Source organism: Ambystoma mexicanum, chromosome 1q (assembly GCF_040938575.1).
Source record: "Ambystoma mexicanum isolate Mex_15411 chromosome 1q, UKY_AmexF1_1, whole genome shotgun sequence".
NCBI lineage: Eukaryota > Metazoa > Chordata > Amphibia > Caudata > Ambystomatidae > Ambystoma > Ambystoma mexicanum.
This window is the reverse complement of record NC_090922.1, coordinates 998,667,464-998,686,059: the sequence shown is the minus strand read 5'-3', so window position 1 is coordinate 998,686,059 and position 18,596 is coordinate 998,667,464. Positions and strand designations below refer to the sequence as shown.

General features: G+C 46.2%; 1 protein-coding gene across 2 annotated transcripts in view; it reads right to left on the bottom strand.

Moving 5' to 3' along the window:
• The window catches only part of USP33 (ubiquitin specific peptidase 33), a 1,143,586-nt gene that overhangs the window by 487,406 nt on the left and 637,584 nt on the right, over positions 1-18,596 (bottom strand). For both annotated transcript variants that reach the window (XM_069641664.1, XM_069641665.1), the window contains one exon: positions 5,154-5,280. In XM_069641664.1, coding sequence (XP_069497765.1) covers positions 5,154-5,280 — 127 coding nt within the window. The remainder of the gene's footprint in view (positions 1-5,153; positions 5,281-18,596) is intronic.

The window sequence follows — 18,596 nt, the reverse complement described above, 5'->3', positions numbered from 1 at the left end:
CTTTGGGATAACAGAAGACTGAGACTTGTCCATCTGTTTAAGAGGGATAGAATGTTTTTGAGGTGTGGAAGGAGGCTGAGACTGCTTCCTCTGTTTTTCCCCTTCCCCGTGTGTGGAAGAGTGTTTACCCTGTCTTTTTGCCCCTCCGGAGCCTTTCGACGCCTGGCGCCGAGGTTCGGGGGTAGTGTCCCTATCTTTGGATAGTGGAGGTTGGGACTCGGGAGCAGCCGTTGCGCGGCCTGTTGACGCCGACTCCTGGAGTACGGACTGGGGATAGAGGTCGGTTTCGTCTTCTGACGATTGAACCTCCGTTACCTTGGGGAGCGAGGCACTTCTGGCAACAGTGGATGGTTGCCTGGAGCCATGCGGCGATCTAGATCGAGAACGCCCAGAGGACACCCATTCGGACCGTTCTCTATGTGCCTCTTTCCGAGTACTCGACGTACGCGTCGAGTCTCGGTTGGACTTCATGTGTTTTGTGGAAGTGCTGTGGGTAGTACTTGTGTCACCCGGGGTCTTCCCCATAGCCGCCCTGCCGGACAACCTTCTGAGGTCGGGGACTTGCGCTTGGCTGTCAGTTTACGCCACGAAAGCACGGCATCGCTGCCATCGCTGAAGGCGCCCTCCACTGCCATGGCCTCTTGACCCCTGGCATGGTGGGCCCAACGCTTGATCGAATGGTCCTTGAGCGTTTTCAGTTTGAACCTACTACACGCTCTGCAGTTAGCCTCGGGGTGGTCCCTCGGTAAGCAGAGATTGCACGTGGCGTGCCTGTCAACCCAAGGGTACTTGCGGTTGCACTTGGGGCAAAATTGGAAAGGGGTACCCTCCATGCGCACCTTGTAGCAGCGGGCTAATAAGTGTAGGAATATAGAAGAATGTACCTATATACCAAAAGAGTGTAGAGTATGTCCACCCCCCACTCTCCCTACTTGCAGGGCCAAGGCCAGAGGCCTTCCTAGGCCCGGGCCCAGGCCATAGGCCTTCCGAGGCCCAAATCCGTCGTGCAGCTCTCGACGGTGGATTCTTTCTCCGTGCCGGCGTCGAGTGTGGATGTTCGGTGACTCGACGTTGGGGTGGAGAAATGGGGAAATATAACAATATTTTAGCAAAAGTATGGCTAAACCCAGGGAACTCTGCGGAATGCTTCCGACCAGTATGGCGGAAAAAAACAATCTGAGGGTCCTAGACGCGTGAGGGATCATGGGTACAGTGGACGTCACACTAGGAATAGTATTATTGGCACGCCCTGTGTCGACGCCCATTTTCGAGTTTCGAAAAACAAACTGTAATACTCCGCAGCTTCCACTAGATGGATACATTATTCCATTGGCTCAGACGCTTCCAGCATTTCCACCTCACTTCTGGGCTGTCTCTGTATGGCTGTAGGTTGCTCTGCAATCAGTGGTGCCGTACTCCGTTGTGCCCCTAGAGTGTGTGCCCTATCCTGTGCTCTCCCGTATCCAGGCTGCCTAATAGCACTCGGTGGAATATCCAGTATGAAGTTTCTGCTTGCCGTGCTCTTCGTGGCGTGCAGTTTCGTCTGGCATCATCCTTCATGTGGTGTGGGATCTTCAGCAATGATGCATTGTTTCAATACCAGGCGCTTTTGTCGCTTCTTCTCCACTTCTGAACTGTGGTTTCTGATGTAGATTGCCCTCCGACCAACGTTGTATTCCTTTGTTGTGTTCCCAGGTGCGTACGCCTTCTCATATGGTTTCTGTATCAGGGCTCCACAATGCCTCGCCACACAAGAAGCAGCTGCTCTGGCCGCCACGCCAGCTGACTCTGTCCCCCATCCCTCCTCGGCTCCCGGGCCTCTGCCCTCAGCCTTCGCTGAGCATATTCACGAGCCGCCAGTATCAACATCTAACTGTAGTCTTCATGTGGCCATCAGGCTATTCTGTGAATCAAATTAAGCACAGCCTCCAACTGTGCACCAGCTTTTTCCCACATTCACCTATCCATGCTTTGTTACACAATGCCTCAGCCAGGACACAGACTGCCATCTTTTTGTCACCCTGCTGTTCCAGAATGCCTTTTTCTCTTATCTACAAGTCGACAAGCAGCCCACCTTCAACGTTCAATTTACATATACTTGTGCCCGCAGTATTCATACAGCGGATGGTGCGTTATGGAGGATGAGCACACGCTGGGGCCAATAATGAAGGCCAGTATCAGTCCGGATCATCAGGAGCTCCACAGAAAGGCTTCCTTACAACATGGCTGTCAAGCCACGCCCCCTACACCACCACCATAGTTATGTTGACTGTTGGCTGCTTCCATTCAATATTACTCACATGGTTGATCAAGGTGATATATTGCCCATGACCTTATCAGATCATGCACCTATCTTGTTAAAAATAATTTTTCGAGGTGAACTCAGAAGAGCTGCGACCTGGAAAAATTATTTTGGAAACACTCCAACCAGATTTTACATAGCACCTGTCAGAAGCCACGCATGATTTTTGGCGGGTTAATCTGAATGATGACTATAATAACCTCATATGTTGGGATGCCTATAAGTCCTTAAGAGAACATTGCATCTAACGGTGGGCACATAAACTCAAAACATGGGCTGCCCAAGAAACACAAAAGATATCCAAGTTACTTGGGGCAGAATGATTGCATAAAGCAACTAGAAACCCGGGTGCACAAATACTTATGACTAAACTTAGGTCGGAAAATAAATACATCTCAATGGTACGCATAAAGAAGTCTTTTTCCAGATGGGCCCAGACCTCCTTTGCCGAAGTTGATAGACCTTTGAGAATGATGGCATTGGCACTGAAGGGAAGACAGCAGGCCCAAATCATAGAATCTACTTGCGAAACACAGGTAGTCTCATTGACGAGGGACAGTAATATTCATTATGCACCCAGATGCCTTTGGGCCAGGCGCGCTATTCAAATAAACAAAATACAAATCAATGGTTTGCTGAATATTATAGGGAGGTATATGCTGTCCCTATATACAGAGACATGGATTCAGTGTAATCCTTCTCAGCAGCCTCTACGGCTCCCCACGGTCCCCTACAGGGGACCGTGGACATTTACAGAAGAAGTAGCCAGAGCCATATCAGGCCTTGGGAAAGGTGGATGGACCCGATAGTGTACCCATAGATCTTCATCATGGACGGTGTATTACCTAGCAGTGCAAACATGCCGAGCCAAGAGATGGCTCAATGTGGACAACACTTCGAGAGGGGGGGACCCCAGAATTGAACATAATGAAATCCCTCACTCCACAGGAGTTACTGGAAATCCCGCCTACTAAGCTGCCTAGACACATTAAAAAGCACCCTATTATCAGACCTACACTTAGTCGATGGCATTGAATGCTTAAATTAACAGGGACCGCCACACAAGCCTTGTTCCACCTTGGATTAGTATTAGAGTACTTCTTTCAAATGCCCTAAAAGATCGGTTTCATGCCAGACAAGAATCACATTGGCAACACGTGCGGATCATGGACCTATATGAATCCACACCATTGCCGTTCCGAGAGGTGAATGGAATTCTTGGGCTCACTGATGAGGATTGTTTACAACATAAGACCTTAATATCATTAATAAACACATACACACACACCACTCGTGAATTTTAGAAAAGAGCTCCTTCGACGTGTGAATCGGAATTTGCAAGTGACCTCATTGAATTCCCAAAGATTAAAACATTCTATAGTCTGTTTATGGAATAGTCCTGTGAGAAATTTGGCCCAAGCTAACATGTATTTGGAAGATTTGGGGACCTCCACAGATGTAGGAGATACATATGACTTTTTTCCACAATATAAAATTATACAGCGATCGTATTTTACCCCAACTACACTACATACATGGACACCATTACAGTCACGTGCATGTTGGACAAAGTGTGGACAGACTGCTACAATGAAACACATATTTGGGTCCTGCCCCAAAATAAAATCATACCGAGAATGGTCATAGCTGATGTGTTCCACATTCAGGGCTCCTCCGCCACATATTCACCCATACTAATGCTCTTCGGTTCTGATCTAGATGAATCGCATGAAGATGCTCTAGTGAGGAAACATTCATATCATACTGTTCACGGCTCATAAAGCCATTTTACTTAATTGAAAACTGAGGCTCCCCCAGGGAAAAAAAATTGGACAACGCTGTTATCAAAAATGTGTGCCCTGGAGAGGAGTGGATATAGACAACGTACAAACTCCCCACAAGCACACAAATTATGAGAGCTGTTGGATCCATACATTTGATCCATAATACATGTCGTCATATCCAGATAATGTATTCCTGGCCGACAGATACAGGTATAGCGAGACATACATGCATATAGATAATGTTAATGATGTGTTATTTATATAGCGCCTTAATCCAAAGTGCTTAACAGAGCACATATTTACATACAATATCACCCAATCGAAATTGGTTCTCATTTATCGACCTCGGATGGATGAAAGGCTGAGTTGGCCTTGCTGGAATTTGAACCTGCGTCCTGCAGATCACGGTCAAATCGCAGCAGCGAGCACTCAACCCGCTGAGCTATCTTACCGGCTGGTAAGATGGAGGAATACCCACCTGTATACACACACTCTTGACGCTTGCTTGATTACAGACATGCTGATTTCAGTTCAACACGATGTACCATTATCTTGTGTGCGTTTTTGTTTCTCTAAGGAGTGACAAAGCCTTGTTCAGCTGGGGCTACTGCTCAACTACCCTGGATTCTTTTGTAAGGGTGTTTCACAACTGGGGGCATGGGAGGGAGTTGGGGGTGGGGAAAGATTTGGGTAGACAGTGATGGATATGATGAACGAGCTATGGTTATGTCATTCCATACCTAATTGTTGTGTTTATGTATCAATAAAAAGAATTACAATGTTGGAAGGGGACGGGGTTACCTCATTCAGTTGTCTTATTGTTCAAATGTACACTGTATATTAATTGAACCAAAAAAGATCTGAAATAACACTGGGTACAAAACATACATTTCCAAATATGGGAGTTTTCAAGGGGATCAAGCACATTAATTGTCAGCTATCTATTGGAGAACAATGTTCGTAAAAGACAAAGTTAGTGGCACCACTGTTATAAAGGATGATTTCTATCAAAGGAATAATACCAACCAAAAATTAACTTACATCAAAATTACAGTTCATATACTTACTTGTAAAAAAGGACGTAAGCCTCTGCATTCTGCACAACGGATTCCGGTACCTCAGTGACACTCTGGTCATCAAATTCATACCATAGATTATTTATATTGTTTCGGCAATAGGCTATGTAATGACCACCTAAAATGAACAAGATGTTTCAATTTAGAGTTTGAAATTAAATTTCTCCTTGTACTTAAGGAGAAGACTACAGCTGACAGTTTCACATCTATCTAAGGTTATTTGTAGCCTTTACATAGAATATAGCTGTGAGTTAAGCACCTGCCTCAGACATTTGGGTGAAACTAAAGGTTGCTGGTTTGGATCACAACAGTGTGGACTCAGGACTTAATCATTCACGGAGGATACATTTAGCGCCATACAAATAGCCATTATCAACTATTATTACAGTGCTTGGGAGCCAGAGGATTCAGGAAATAAACACTATATAAAAAAATAATTACCCCCTTTATCGCTGCATAACTATATATGGGATACATTACTCACTGTAATCATATTTCTGATGCTTGTATCTGCTTAGATTCACATGCTATGCATAGGCCAACATCTAGTGGAAGCTGCAGAGTATTACAGTTGTTGTTTTCGAAACTCAAAAAGGGACATCGACAGGGTGTGCCAGTAATACTATCCCTAGTGTGATGTCTACTGTACCCATGGTCCTTCATGTGTAGAGGTCCCTCAGATTGTTTTGTTTCTGACATGAGGTAGCTTGAAATGTATCGCGAGTACAGGTATAGCCAAGCAGATAAATATCAGAAAAAGCTCATAAAACATCTATGCACCTTCTCTCAGGGGAGAAAGGGTGGGCGCATGTGAATCTAAGCAGATACAAGCATCAGAAATACGATTACGGTGAGTAATATATCCCTTCTGAGGCTTGTGGAATCTGCTTAGATCACATGCTATGCATAGATAAGCATGCAGTGTTAGGAGACGGTGGTGGGTTGTGAGAAGGAGCAGCAAACAGATGTTTTAGAACTGCTTGTCCCACCTGTGTATCTGCTTTGGAATGGGTGTCAATGAAGTAGTGCTGGGTAAAGGTATGTACTGAGCTCCATGTAGCTGCTTTGCAAATGCTGTCTAAGGGGACATTTGCGATAAAGGCCAAGGTAGCTCCTGTGCTTCTAGTGGAGTGAGCTCTTGGTGTGAAAGGCAGTGTTTTGTTTGATAATGAATAGCACAGTTGTATGCATCTGACTATCCATCTGGAAGTGGCATTCTTGGAAATGTGATCTCCTTCTCTGCCTGGTGCTACGGAGACAAACAGCTGGTCTGTTTTGCTTAGCAGTCTGGTCTTGTTTACATAGTAAAGGTCTGCCCTCCTTATGTCTAATGTGTGGAGTTTTACCTCAGCTGAGCTAGTTGGATTCTGAAAGAAGGCTGGTAGCTCAATGGATTGGTTCAAGTGGAATTTGGAAATGAATTTAGGAGAGAACCTTGGATGAGTAAGTAAAACCAATTTGTCCTTATGAATGATAAAGAAAGGATCCTGCAATTCACTAACTATTCTTATGGAAGTAATAGCCACTAAGAAGGCAGTCTTGTATGTCAGGTGTTTAAGACTTAACTTGTGCATAGGCTTGAATGGGGGCCCCATGAGTTTAGCGAGTACAACATTGAGATGCTAGCCTGGCGGTGGGTTAGAAATTGAAGGGTGGAGTCTTTCTACCCCTTCCATGAAAGCCTTAATGACTGGAATTTTCCACCATGATACTTTACTTTGAGAGGTGGTGTACACTGATAAAGCCGCCAGGTGGACCTTTATGGAGTGGAATATTAACCCTCAGTCTAACAAGTGAAGCACATAGTTTAGAATGTGGGATGGAGTACATTCTACAGGTTTTATTTGTTTAGACTGGCACCAGATTACAAATCTCTTCACTTGTCGAAATAACAGTGTCTGGTGTTTGGTTTACGAGCCTCCTTGAGGATATCCATACACAGTTGTGGCAGATTAAGGTGTCTGAACTCTATGACCTCAGGAGCCAAGCTGCCACAGGTTCATTGAGTGTGGTTGAGGGTGTACCGTTATTCCCCTGTGTTGGGTCAATAGGTTTGTCTGACACAGGAGTTTGATGGGATCGCACATCGCCAGTTTTCGCAGATGTGGATACCATGGCTGTCTTGCCCACATGAGAGCAACTAGGACGAGTGTCATTTGTTCCCTGTGAATCTTGTTCACTACCTTGCTCATTAAGGGAGTCGGGTGGGGGGGGGGTGGGAGATTGAGCGTTAGCAAATTTCCCTGACCAGTTCATCCATAGGGTGTTCCCCTTGGAGCCTGGTTGGGGGAACCTGGACGCAAAGTCTGGGCATTGCTTGTTTTCTTCTGTAGCGAACAAGTCTAGCGTGGGGTAACCCCACTGGGAGAAGATGTGTTCTACTACACCCGAGTCTAGTTGCCACTCATGTTCTTCTGGTAGGGGATCTCTACTCAGTCTACTAGGGTGCTGAGTAGCCCTGGAATGTATTGGGATGATGAGAACATCCCCCGTTTGAGTGCCCACCTCCATATTTTCTGTGCCAGCTTGGACAGATTTGGAGAGTGTGTGCCCCCTTGCTTTTTATATAGAACATTGCAGTGGTGCTGTCTGTTAAGATCTGAACCCTGTGGCTCGTCAACTGCGCTTCGAATGCTTGAAGAGCTTTGAATACTGCTAGTAGTTCCAACAGGTTGATGTGGTTCTGTACCGTGATGTGAGTCCACAGACCATGTGCTGTGTGGTGAAAGTAATGAGACCCCCCCACCCGGAGAGTGATGAGTCTATTGTAACGATCGCTTGCGCCTCTGGATCGTGGAAGGGTTTTCCCTTTAACAGATTTTCCTTTGTCTGCCAGCGTAGGTTTAGAACTAGTGTTGGCGAAATGACCAATAGATCGTTCAACTAATTGCTTGCCTGTCAAGAACCAAGGCTTCCTCCCCCAACTCCTCGCCTGATTCTTCAGGGAAGGATTCTTTAGGATTGGCCTCCGTCTTCTTCTGATCCCTTCTCCTTGAGGGAGTTCTGTCCTTTGGAGTTCGGACCTTCTTATCGTGTAGGTAGGGTCTGGCCCCTCCGGAGGCCCCCTTGGCAGAGATGTCACCCTGACCTCGGGGATCCCCAGGGGGCCAGTCCTAATTCCAGGGAAAAAGCATGAATGCAGAAAAAACCCTGATTCCGAATGGGTTCAGAAGGGGGACAGTCAGTTCCTCTCAATAGTCAATGAAGGCGATGTTTGCTCCACAACATAAGGGAAGTCCGTTGTTTAGACGTCTGATTCCACAACTGTCCAGTACAGCTCAGTGGATCAATGAGCTGTCCAGACTTTATGGAGTATGAAATAGGAGAGAACACTAGAAATTCTCCAAATAGACGGCTGGAAAAGAGCAAAAGTCAGTAAGAAGAAAATGCACCACCACGTAAAAAAAAACAGAAGAAGGAAAAGAAATGGGTTAGGATGAAAAGAATAATCCTGAGCTGACTGTGAAAGGCGGACTGAAAGGGAATGGAAAGGAATACAGATATAGTCCAATAATGCAAGAGAAAAAGGCTCCAAGGGTGTAGCCAGAGCAACAGGGACTCTGCAAGCGAAAGGCAAGGCAGCGCCGGTTGAAGTAATGGAATACCGGCGCCAACAAATAAAACGAAATACGAAAGGAAAGGCTGCGCAGAGAAAGATACTACACCAGAGTGACACAAGTGCAAAAATGGAAGGGCTCAAGTTAGCGAGAGGAAACGGGAGCTAGGAAAGTCTAACAAGAGGCTATGGCAGGGAACCAGGCGGCGCCGAGCACCGTGAGTAGAGGGAAAAGAACAGATCAGGCGGAGAGTAAGACGGAAAAGAAACAGACAAACGAGGCAACAGGCGGGAAGGAGGGAGAGATCAAAAGGTAGGATACAAGGCGGTTAGCAAGTTCACAGTAGGCACGGAAGGCTCCACGGAAGAAACTCCACCACACGAACCGAGCGTTGACTAACAGATACAACGCATCGGTTTGTGGGAGGAGCCAGCCTCTTAAAGGTACGGCAGCCATCTTGGGTGAGGACTGGAGCACGCGCTGATCATAGCCTCCAGCGCTTCCACAATCTCCAGTTCCTGACATTGCCTGAGACATCGCCAACCACTCCTGCATGCACAATGCCATCATGCCTAGTAAACGCATTGCTTTGCGTACGCTTATCTGGCGACCGGCTTGATACTGGGGTATTTGCCGAAGCATGTTTTGAACTCTTTCCATGGATGGAAAGGCCAAGCCTGTGCCTAAGACAGCTCCTAGGAACTGTTTTGTTGGGTTGGTACAAGACTTGACTTTTTCTCGTTTATTGAGAAACCCAATTGGAAGAGAAGGTTTTTGGTTCATTGCGTGTTTTGTTTGCAAAGGTAGGGTGATTCCCCTGTGATCAGCCAGTCGTCGAGGTAGGGGTACACTGGAATTGCCTCCCTGCGCAGCTGTGCTGCCACCACCGCCAGTACCTTGGTGAATACCCTTGGAGCAGACGCTATTCCGAAGGGTAGCACCTTGAATTGTTAGTGCTGGTTTGCTATCTTGCAACACAAAAGTTTTGTGCGCTGGGAACAGTGACATATGAAAATAGGCATCTTTCAAATCCAGCGTTGCCATGTAATTGCCCTACTTTAGCAGGGGGATTACCTCCTGTAGCATCGTCATGCTGAATTTTTGTGGCTTTACATTTGTTTGCAGGGCGTAAATCTAACACTGGGCGCATAGATAGATCTTTCTTTGGCACAAGGAAGTAGGTTGAATAAATACCCTTGTTTACCTCGTTGGATGGCACAATCTCTATGGCGTCCTGGAAAAGCAGCACGTTGATCTCTTCGAGAAGGATGAGCTGTTCTTCCTTCGTTGTCTTTCTCTGGTGCGGGGGATTATTTGCTGGTTTTTGGATGAGCTCCACACAATAAACTCCCGCTACTGTCGATAGCACCCACTTGTCCGTGGTTATTCCCTCCCATGCGTGGGTGAAGAGTGAAATGCATCTCCCTACTGGGGAGGCATGGGAGGGGACCTGTAGTGGGATGTTATTGCTTGGGAGGTTGGAGGATCTTCCCCGTGGGATCTGCACTGGCCTCTTTGGTAGCCTTGTGAGGCTTGACCTTGGTTGTTGTTCCATGAAGAGTTTTTACCCTGTCTGTAACCGGAGCACCATTTGGAATTTTTGCCCTGTGGCCTGGTAGTTTAATCGTCAACTGGCCCAGAGACTTCAAGGTGTCATATTCCTCTTTGGTGGACTTCAAGACGTCCTCCACTGCTTTACCGAATAAGACTGAAGGTTACACTGGCATGTTAAGTAACGTAGCCTGGGTCTCAAGCTTAAAGCTGGATTGGCGTAGCCAAGCGTGGCATTTGATAATAGTCCCCTCAGCGATAATCCTGCCTGCATTATCTGCGGCATCGAGGTTTTTTATTTAGGATGCAACTCGAAGTTGCCTTGCCGTCAGCCGTCACCAGGGCTAATTGTGATTTCAAAGGTTCGGGCACAGAAGCTATTAATGCAGTTATTTCATCCCATTTGTGGCAATTATAACTTGCCAACAGTGTTGAATTGGTGGCGATTCTGGTCTGGAAAGCCGCTGAGGTCGCAACTATCCTCCCCATGGTATAGAGCTTCTTGCTCTCCTTATCAGGTGGTGCCTCTGAATAGGCTAGCGCTGTCCCTGCCCTTTTACGGGTCGTTGTCACCATGAGCGAATCCGGCTTAAGCTGACCCCTGATATAAAGCGGGTCAGGTGGCGCTGGGCAGAAAAGTTTCTCCACTTGCGGATTAACTGCCCTGGTCTGGTTAGGTGTCTCCAGTGAGGGTAGGATCCTCCTCTGGACAGACTGTAAAATTGGGATGAATTGGGTGGCAGGCTTCTTGTCTCCCAGAATATCCTCCACAAAGTCTTTGTCTAGCTGCGTTTCCTGTGTCTGAATACCAAAGTGTTCAGCCGCTTTGATTAGCATGTCGTATGGAGGGGCGGATTATCCACTGGCGAATTGGCTACTGGGGAGTCCTGTTGAATTGGTGAGGGCAGGGTATACTCCTCTGCCTCTTCGTCATCATCACCATCATAATAATGATCAGATTGTTGATAGTCCTCATTATCACCTTCTGTGTCTGTACAGACGTCATACAGGTCACCTAGTACTGGTTGCACTGGTAGTGACTCAGGACAAGCTCTTTTAGCTGGGGGCTGTGAGTTGGAAGCCGGAGGCTGGGGGCTGTGAGTTGGAAGCCGGAGGCTGGGAGCTTGAAGTCTCAGTAGTAGGAGGTATAGCCTGAAAGTTCTGAGGTTTTTTTTTTAAACAAATTGGTGAAAAAGGTAATTCTTCTTCTTCTTATGACCCCCCTCTATGTCTTCCGCAGTCCATTGGGCTGAACTGGGAATGACACCAGGCTACTGAGGCGTAGGGATTTGTCCTATGGGTGTGGGTAGGCCTTTGTTCTGTAAGGCTTCAGCCAAAGAACCCGCCTCTTGTGGGGCAGAGTGTTTCCCTAGTGGGTGTAGATTTGGCCTTATGAGACTTCTCTTTATGATTAGCACTCTTGGAAGAGTGTTTCTTGAAGTGAGTAGCCTTTAGCAGGCTCTCAGTGACATGTTTTTTTGACTAGGCATGATAAACCAGTCTTTCAACCCTATAGCCGATTTCGATGTATGATGTCGACTCTCTGTAGTGGGACGGAACTCCGCCTTGTCAGCCGATGCTCGGTCGATGGAATTTTAGGGACTGGGTCTTTCGATTTCTGGGGCCTGTTATGGGCAATCGGGACCTTGAGTGCCCCGAGGACAGGGATTCAGTAGACCTCCCCCTTGATGCCGTACTTGGGCGTTTTGTCGACAAGGTCGACTCATCGCCTCAGGATGTGTGTTTAGTGGCGGGGGTAGTGGAAGTGCTTTTGCCGCCGGGTGTCTTCCCCGTAACAGAGCCACCGGCCTGTCTCTTGGTGTCGGGGCCCTGCACTTGGGAACTTTACTGTTCCCAGTCGCCCTTGCCGTACGAAAAGACGGCGGCGCTGCCATCACTGGAAGCTCCCTCCATTGCGTGCTGGGCCCAGAGCTTGGTTCTTCGGTCTTTAAGAGTCTTAGGTTTGAAGAGCTTGCAGGCTCGACAATGCCCCTCGTCGTGGTCACGGTGCAGACACAAGGTACACACTTGGTGTTTGTCTCTCCACAGGAATTTTTTATCACATGTGGGGCAGAATTTAAATGGTGTTCTATCCGTTTGGGAAAGGCAGCCAGGCGAGAAAGGGAATGGGTGGGAAAATACATTTTTTAATGACCGCCACCACTCTCCCTACTGTAAGGGCCTAGGCCCAGTGCGGCCTTCCAAGGCTGAAAGGTTCAGTTGAATCTTGAAATCGTCCGACGGCTGTCTTTTCCACCACGATGAGTTTGATGAAGTCGGAAGGAATAGGTCAAAAAGAGTAAACTGTTTTTAATTTTCCATAAGCAAATGGTGTTAGCCGAAATTGAACTCTGAGATAAGCGTCCGCTCATGATGGCGGAAAAAAACGATCTGAGGGACCTCGATGCGTGAAGGATAGGTACAGTGGACGTCACATTAGGGTTAGTATTACTGGCATGCCCTGTCGATGTTCCTTTTCGAGTTTCGAAAACAACAACTGTAATACTCCGCAGCTTCCACTAGATGTCAGCCTATGCATAGCATGTGATCTAAGCAGATTCCACAAGCCTCACACAACACACATGCAATACCAAACTTTAAACATTCAAATAAATTAGGCAACTTGGTACAGCATTTTAATATGTTGATCTCTGTGGCACCACGTACAGGTAATGCCTGTCACCATTGGCCATTCAATTCCTCCACACAAGCTCAAAATCACATTACAAGCTTGTGTGGAGGAATGAGTGGACTATGGTGATAGGCATACCTCTACGTGGTGCCATAGAGATCAACATATTAATATGCTTTACCAAATTGCCCAATTTATCTGCATGTGTGCGTTTATATAGATCTCAAAACTTTGCTTGATGTCTCAGATATTTCCTCATTAAAAATTCCACTGTATTTATATAAAGGATTTTGCAAAGGAGTTGAACATACAAAAGGCAATACATAGAAAAGGCAGTATAAGTCAGCATTATGTGCTAAGGTAGGATTCAGATAGCAAGGAAGATATAGGATGAGCGGTAAGAGAAAATGTAAGGTCAGATTTAAGATGGGAATCTCAGCACAGACGCCTCATTTTCCTGTGACGCGGCGCTGAAAGTCCATGTTAGTGGTCTAGCAATTAACAAGTTGGTGCCGTGCCAAGCCCCTGCTACCGGCTTAGCTACAGATTCGGCAAGCAGATAGACGAGTCACAAGAGCAGGTATGCCACGCTCCCTGCATCGACGCTCCTAGCCCTCAGTTCATTTTTGCTCCTCGTTCTTCTGACTGTCTTCCTCGTCTCACCTTCTGCTTTCCTGGTCACATCCCCAGTAAACTCCTGTACCACTGAAACTGGGATTTTGGCTGCTAGCACAAGTCTCTGGTTGCCTCCTTAAGGTTTTTTTGGCCTCTTTGCTTTTTCCCCAAGCTTGGCCTCCCCACGTGCTTGTGTGTGGGGGGGTGTCATCATGGAAACCTTGTTGCATTTCTGAACTTGGTATCAGGGTAAGCACTTAAAAGCTCACCCCTACCTCCTCCCACTATGTAGGTCCAAGAGTTATTCACAGGTCTAGGTCTTGTCCACTGAGGTCCAAGCTCTAAAAGCAGAAAATGATGCATTAAGGCAGATGGCTACTTGTGAAGCCATTGGAGTTGAACCACATACTGCTCACAATCCCATCGAAAAGAAATGGATGGCAAATACAGGAGTTTGACGCTTGGACTGTCTCCTTAACCTTTTCTACACTTATCCTTTTCTTCAGATAGCCTCAAAATATGTTACATGTTGTCTAATCTATCTAGGAACAGCCTGGCCTGAGGAACAACCCAGGTAATGTTAGCCAGTACTCTACTATGCAATGTCTCTGAATTTGATATGGCCATGAAAAAATATATGTAACCACCTCAGACTAACATTCAGCGCAAGAACCTCTTCTTGATACATCACAACAATCAATAGGCCTAGTCTCTTATGTTACTAACTTTAAATAAGGGCTTTGGAAACCAGCTGGCCAGAGTCTGCCCAATTCGCTCTATTTCGGATAGGACTGAATAAGGAAATCAAATAAGAGCTAGCAAGAGTCTTTTTCCAGTCTGTTCTATAATTCGATTACAAGCTCCAAGAAAAAAAAGAACAGAAAAGAACCCATCCCTTTGTACTCAGAACACCCTGTGGTACGAACACAGAACCTGAACCCATGCAAATCTGAATTATTAGGGGGGGCACTCTCAAATGGGGAATGAAGTGCCGTAGAAGGGCTCTGTTTGTATTGTGCCTCAAAGCATTATCTAGTGTGCCAATGCCCAATCACAACACAAGGCAGGCCAGGGAACGAGGCCTCCTGACCAAAACAGGTACTGGGAGTCAGCAGAAGACAAAGTTCAGTCCCTTGACAAGGAACCTATGTCTCAGAGATTGTTCAGTTCCGGCACTCCTCGTCCTTACCATCAAGCTTTTGATGGCCATGAAGTCATATTGTGTTGCCTTGATGGATTGTGGGGCTGCAGACCTCTTCATTGATAAAGAATGGGCGTAAAAAACAAAATCCGGAGCGTTACGAAATCGATATATCAGCCCACTGAATATGAGGTAACGACTGATGTCCACTGAGTTCCAAACCTATTGTGGAACAGTTTACTACAATCACAATGAGAATACATACTCACCAAGAAACGGTCAGGTTCAACCTTATAAGGCAGCACACTTTCTTGTGGTGCTGGGAATGAGGTGGCTACAAATCCACAATCCTTACATCAATTTGCATGCACCAAAGTTTTTCCTGGGTTCCAAATGTTGTGTATATCATTGTCTAGCAGGCCGATGTGTGGTTTCCATTGGAGACTCAACATTTGGAACCAACAGAAGGTGTAAGCACACAAATCAGTAATATAGGACAGGCACTTTTTAAATACCAAGAATTCACAGATTTTTTTTTACAGACACTCAAGAAAGCATTGCCCCGATATAGAGAATATGATTGTGCCACGGACATCATAACAGTGGCATTTGTTGAATGCCTAATAGGAATTAAGCCGATCACAGTCACAAAGCAGTTCGGTATATCTGGCTCAAGCAGATAACACAGTAGACGGGGGGATATGAAAAAGTGACAGGATTTATTAGGCTAAGAGGATCCAAGTTTTTCCCAAGCGCCCCAGTTCTATTGGTAAATCCCAAGTATAATGTCCTGGCTTTCTTTCTGACTCCTTGGGATAAATGCCTACGTGGCCTAAGCTTTTAACTATAACCCAATAAGTACCATAAGCAGGGAGGATAGTTCAGGGGCACCAAGATTCTGATAAGGCAATAACTCAAACCACGGATTTCCTCTTAACCTCGGACTCGGCTTGCTCCAGGATTGGTAATTTTTACTTTCCGAGCATGTGGAAACAGCAGTTTCCCTTTCCCCAGGTGGCGTTCTCAGCTGTTGGGACTCCTAATCTTTCATTTAAAAAATTGATCTCTCCCAATTGCACACCCATGGCATCAGATGGTTGGAGTCAGGTAGAAATGCTACCGGAGCAGTACAGTTCTGCAGCTTAATTCCAGCTGTGCCTCCCTTCTGCCGACTACTGCCATGTTTGACATGTGAATGTTACTTTCATGACAGTATGTACCTTAATGGGGAAAGGAAAGTGGTGCACTGCAGAAGTGTCTTCCACTTGTATGCACACTTCCAGCCAGCTTCTCTCCTTCCTAGTCCCTGAGGGACAGCATGCCTGTATGGCAAGAAAAGGGTGCGTGTGGCGACCCGGAATATGTTGGCTCTGTACTTGTCCAGATGCAAAAGATGGCCATGGAGAGAAGGACAACTTTCCTCTGGTTAACGAGCGAAAACCACTTTTGTAACAACCTGTCATTGCTTCCCGACAGCTGTGTGAGCCACCAGGAGGGACAGCTTTCTCTCCTACCCTGCTCCTGACACTGAAGTGTCGAGAGCCATCATGAGATAGGATGGTTTGAGGCATGAAAAGGGGCTCTTGGGACTTTTGGGCATCCCCAGTGCTTCTATACTGAGCCACTTAATGTGATTCCGTCATAGTAGGCAGCGGGATTAGCTCATCAAAGAAGATGACTACGTTTGGAGTCAGATAATGCAGGCAGAAAAGTATTTTAAGGACAATGAGGGGGCAGAAGAAATGGAAGAGGGAGATACATTGGTGGCAGAAGAAGAGTGAAGGTTGTCAATTTGTAAGGTGAAGAAAAAAGCCAGGACCCCATATGTGAGGTGGAATCAGAATCTTGAATGGCAAGAATATTGTTAAGAAGAGTAAAGAACAATGAGAATAGGCAAAGCAGAAAATGTGAACGCAGTTATGATTCTCCAATTGAGTTTTTTTTAAAGCAAAGGAAAGTCCTGAGCTGAGGATATAAGAAGAGAGAAGGTCAGCAGAGGATTAAGACTTTGCCAGCAGCACTCTACTCTGAGGATTGCATTATGGGGGAGCCAAAGAGTAGGGAGGAGCGAGGTGCCAGGGTGTGTGGAGGAAGGGGCGAAGGGAAATGATTGATGGAGAGTCAAGGATAAAATTAAAGCAAACAGGAGAGTAACAAAGGAATCATAGTGAAGAGGAAAGAATAACAAAAATGAGGAGAAAGAAAGACATGAAGATAAAAAGACTGAAGCAGGTCCAAGAGGAGGAGAGATGAGCAGCAAGAAGGAAAGGTGAAAATCGTGGACAGCGAGAAAGAGCCGAGACAGGCAAATCAAGTGGGTGGTGTCAGAGATGGCCCAATTATCAATCCAAACCTAGAGGTGGTTCAAAGGTTTTTATTGAAGTATTTGTGGGCAGTAGTGCTGTCCCTCTTGTATCACACCTCCTTCCTATCCCAGGTGTCCCTGATTCCAGGTTAGTATATACAGAAGGTTGACCGCTCCAGTCAAGCTCTGTCCTCGACTAGTTGGGCAGACCTATTGGCACAACACCTTCTCTCTAAACGTCCTCGGGGACTTCCCTACACACTATCCAGTGGTTTGTGCTCTATTGGCAAATTGAGCTTGATACATTAATCCAAAAGGGTATCTATAAAGCACCATTCCACTCTCACCTCTCCCATTCCTACTCACTCTTCTTAACCACTTTGTCTCACTCTGCCCCCCAGTCTTCTTTCCCTCATGATTCTCCCTTCCTCAAGACCTCCCCTCCACCCGCTGACATTTCTTCTCCTTCCACAATGCTACTTCAACCTCTGCACTCCGCCCTGCTGCTCCCTCCTCTGCAATGCTACCACCTCCTTCGTACTGATGCCTCCGCCGCAATGATGCCTCCCCTGCACTGAAAACGCCTCCTCCAGACGGATATTCTATCCTCCAGACTGCTACACTCTTCCACTCAGTACTTTCCACTTCACAATCGCTCCTTACTTATCTATCCAACCAGTCGCCACAAACACACACTCGCAGCACAGTACGTCTTTCCTGCACTAGCCAGTACATCACCTTCTTCGAAAATTGTTTCCACACTCAGTCGCTCCTGCTGGTTGCTTGGTGGTTCACCTCCTCTGACCTCACCTGGGTAACACGATTACTGCATCCTGTTGGTTCATTATATTCCCCCCCACCTCATCCCTCCCTCTCCCTCCCTCCATCCATCCATCCCTCTCTCCATCCCTCCATCCCTCCAAGGATTAGTCCTCTTTCCCTTTCAAATCTGGCCCGTCTTCTCCACTTGGAGCAGTGATAAGTTTTGAAAATTGAGAAATACCTGGCTAAACTCCACCCACTTTCATCAAATGGGCCTGCCACAGAGCAGCCATGGAGGCCCAGGAAGTCGAGTAAAAGGGCTGTTAAAATGGATTTCTAGAATATGGCCTGGTGAACTGGGAACTCTGAGAGGTTAGCCAAAACCCAATCGAGGTAGCAAGGCTATTCTCAGGAAACAATGAGTGGGGTCAGGGGCCCTCAATGAGTCCACACAATATAGCACACAATTACATTTAGACAGGTAAGTATAAAAATACAGTTATTTATTCTAGGCCTTCTACACAAACTGAAAAAAGCAACTATCAGGTAGTATTTTCACATAATACTTCTATGACAAATATATACATTCGCCATAGGTTCATATATGCATTAAAAAATGATTTATTCAGCAAGCAGGTAAATTAAATGCAGTCAATGATGGAACCAAATCACAAGGTAATTCCCTAACTTAAGCAGTCCAAACCGTAAGAAAAATGTGGTATTTTATTTGCAAAAGTCACAGGAACCACAATGCTTCTCCCCAAAAGGGAGACTCTGTAGGTAAGTTAATTTACTTGTGTTGGTGATGGAGAAAAATATCCTTAAACAATTTTACTAAGTAAGTAAATGTTTTTTTCATTTCAATAGTTAC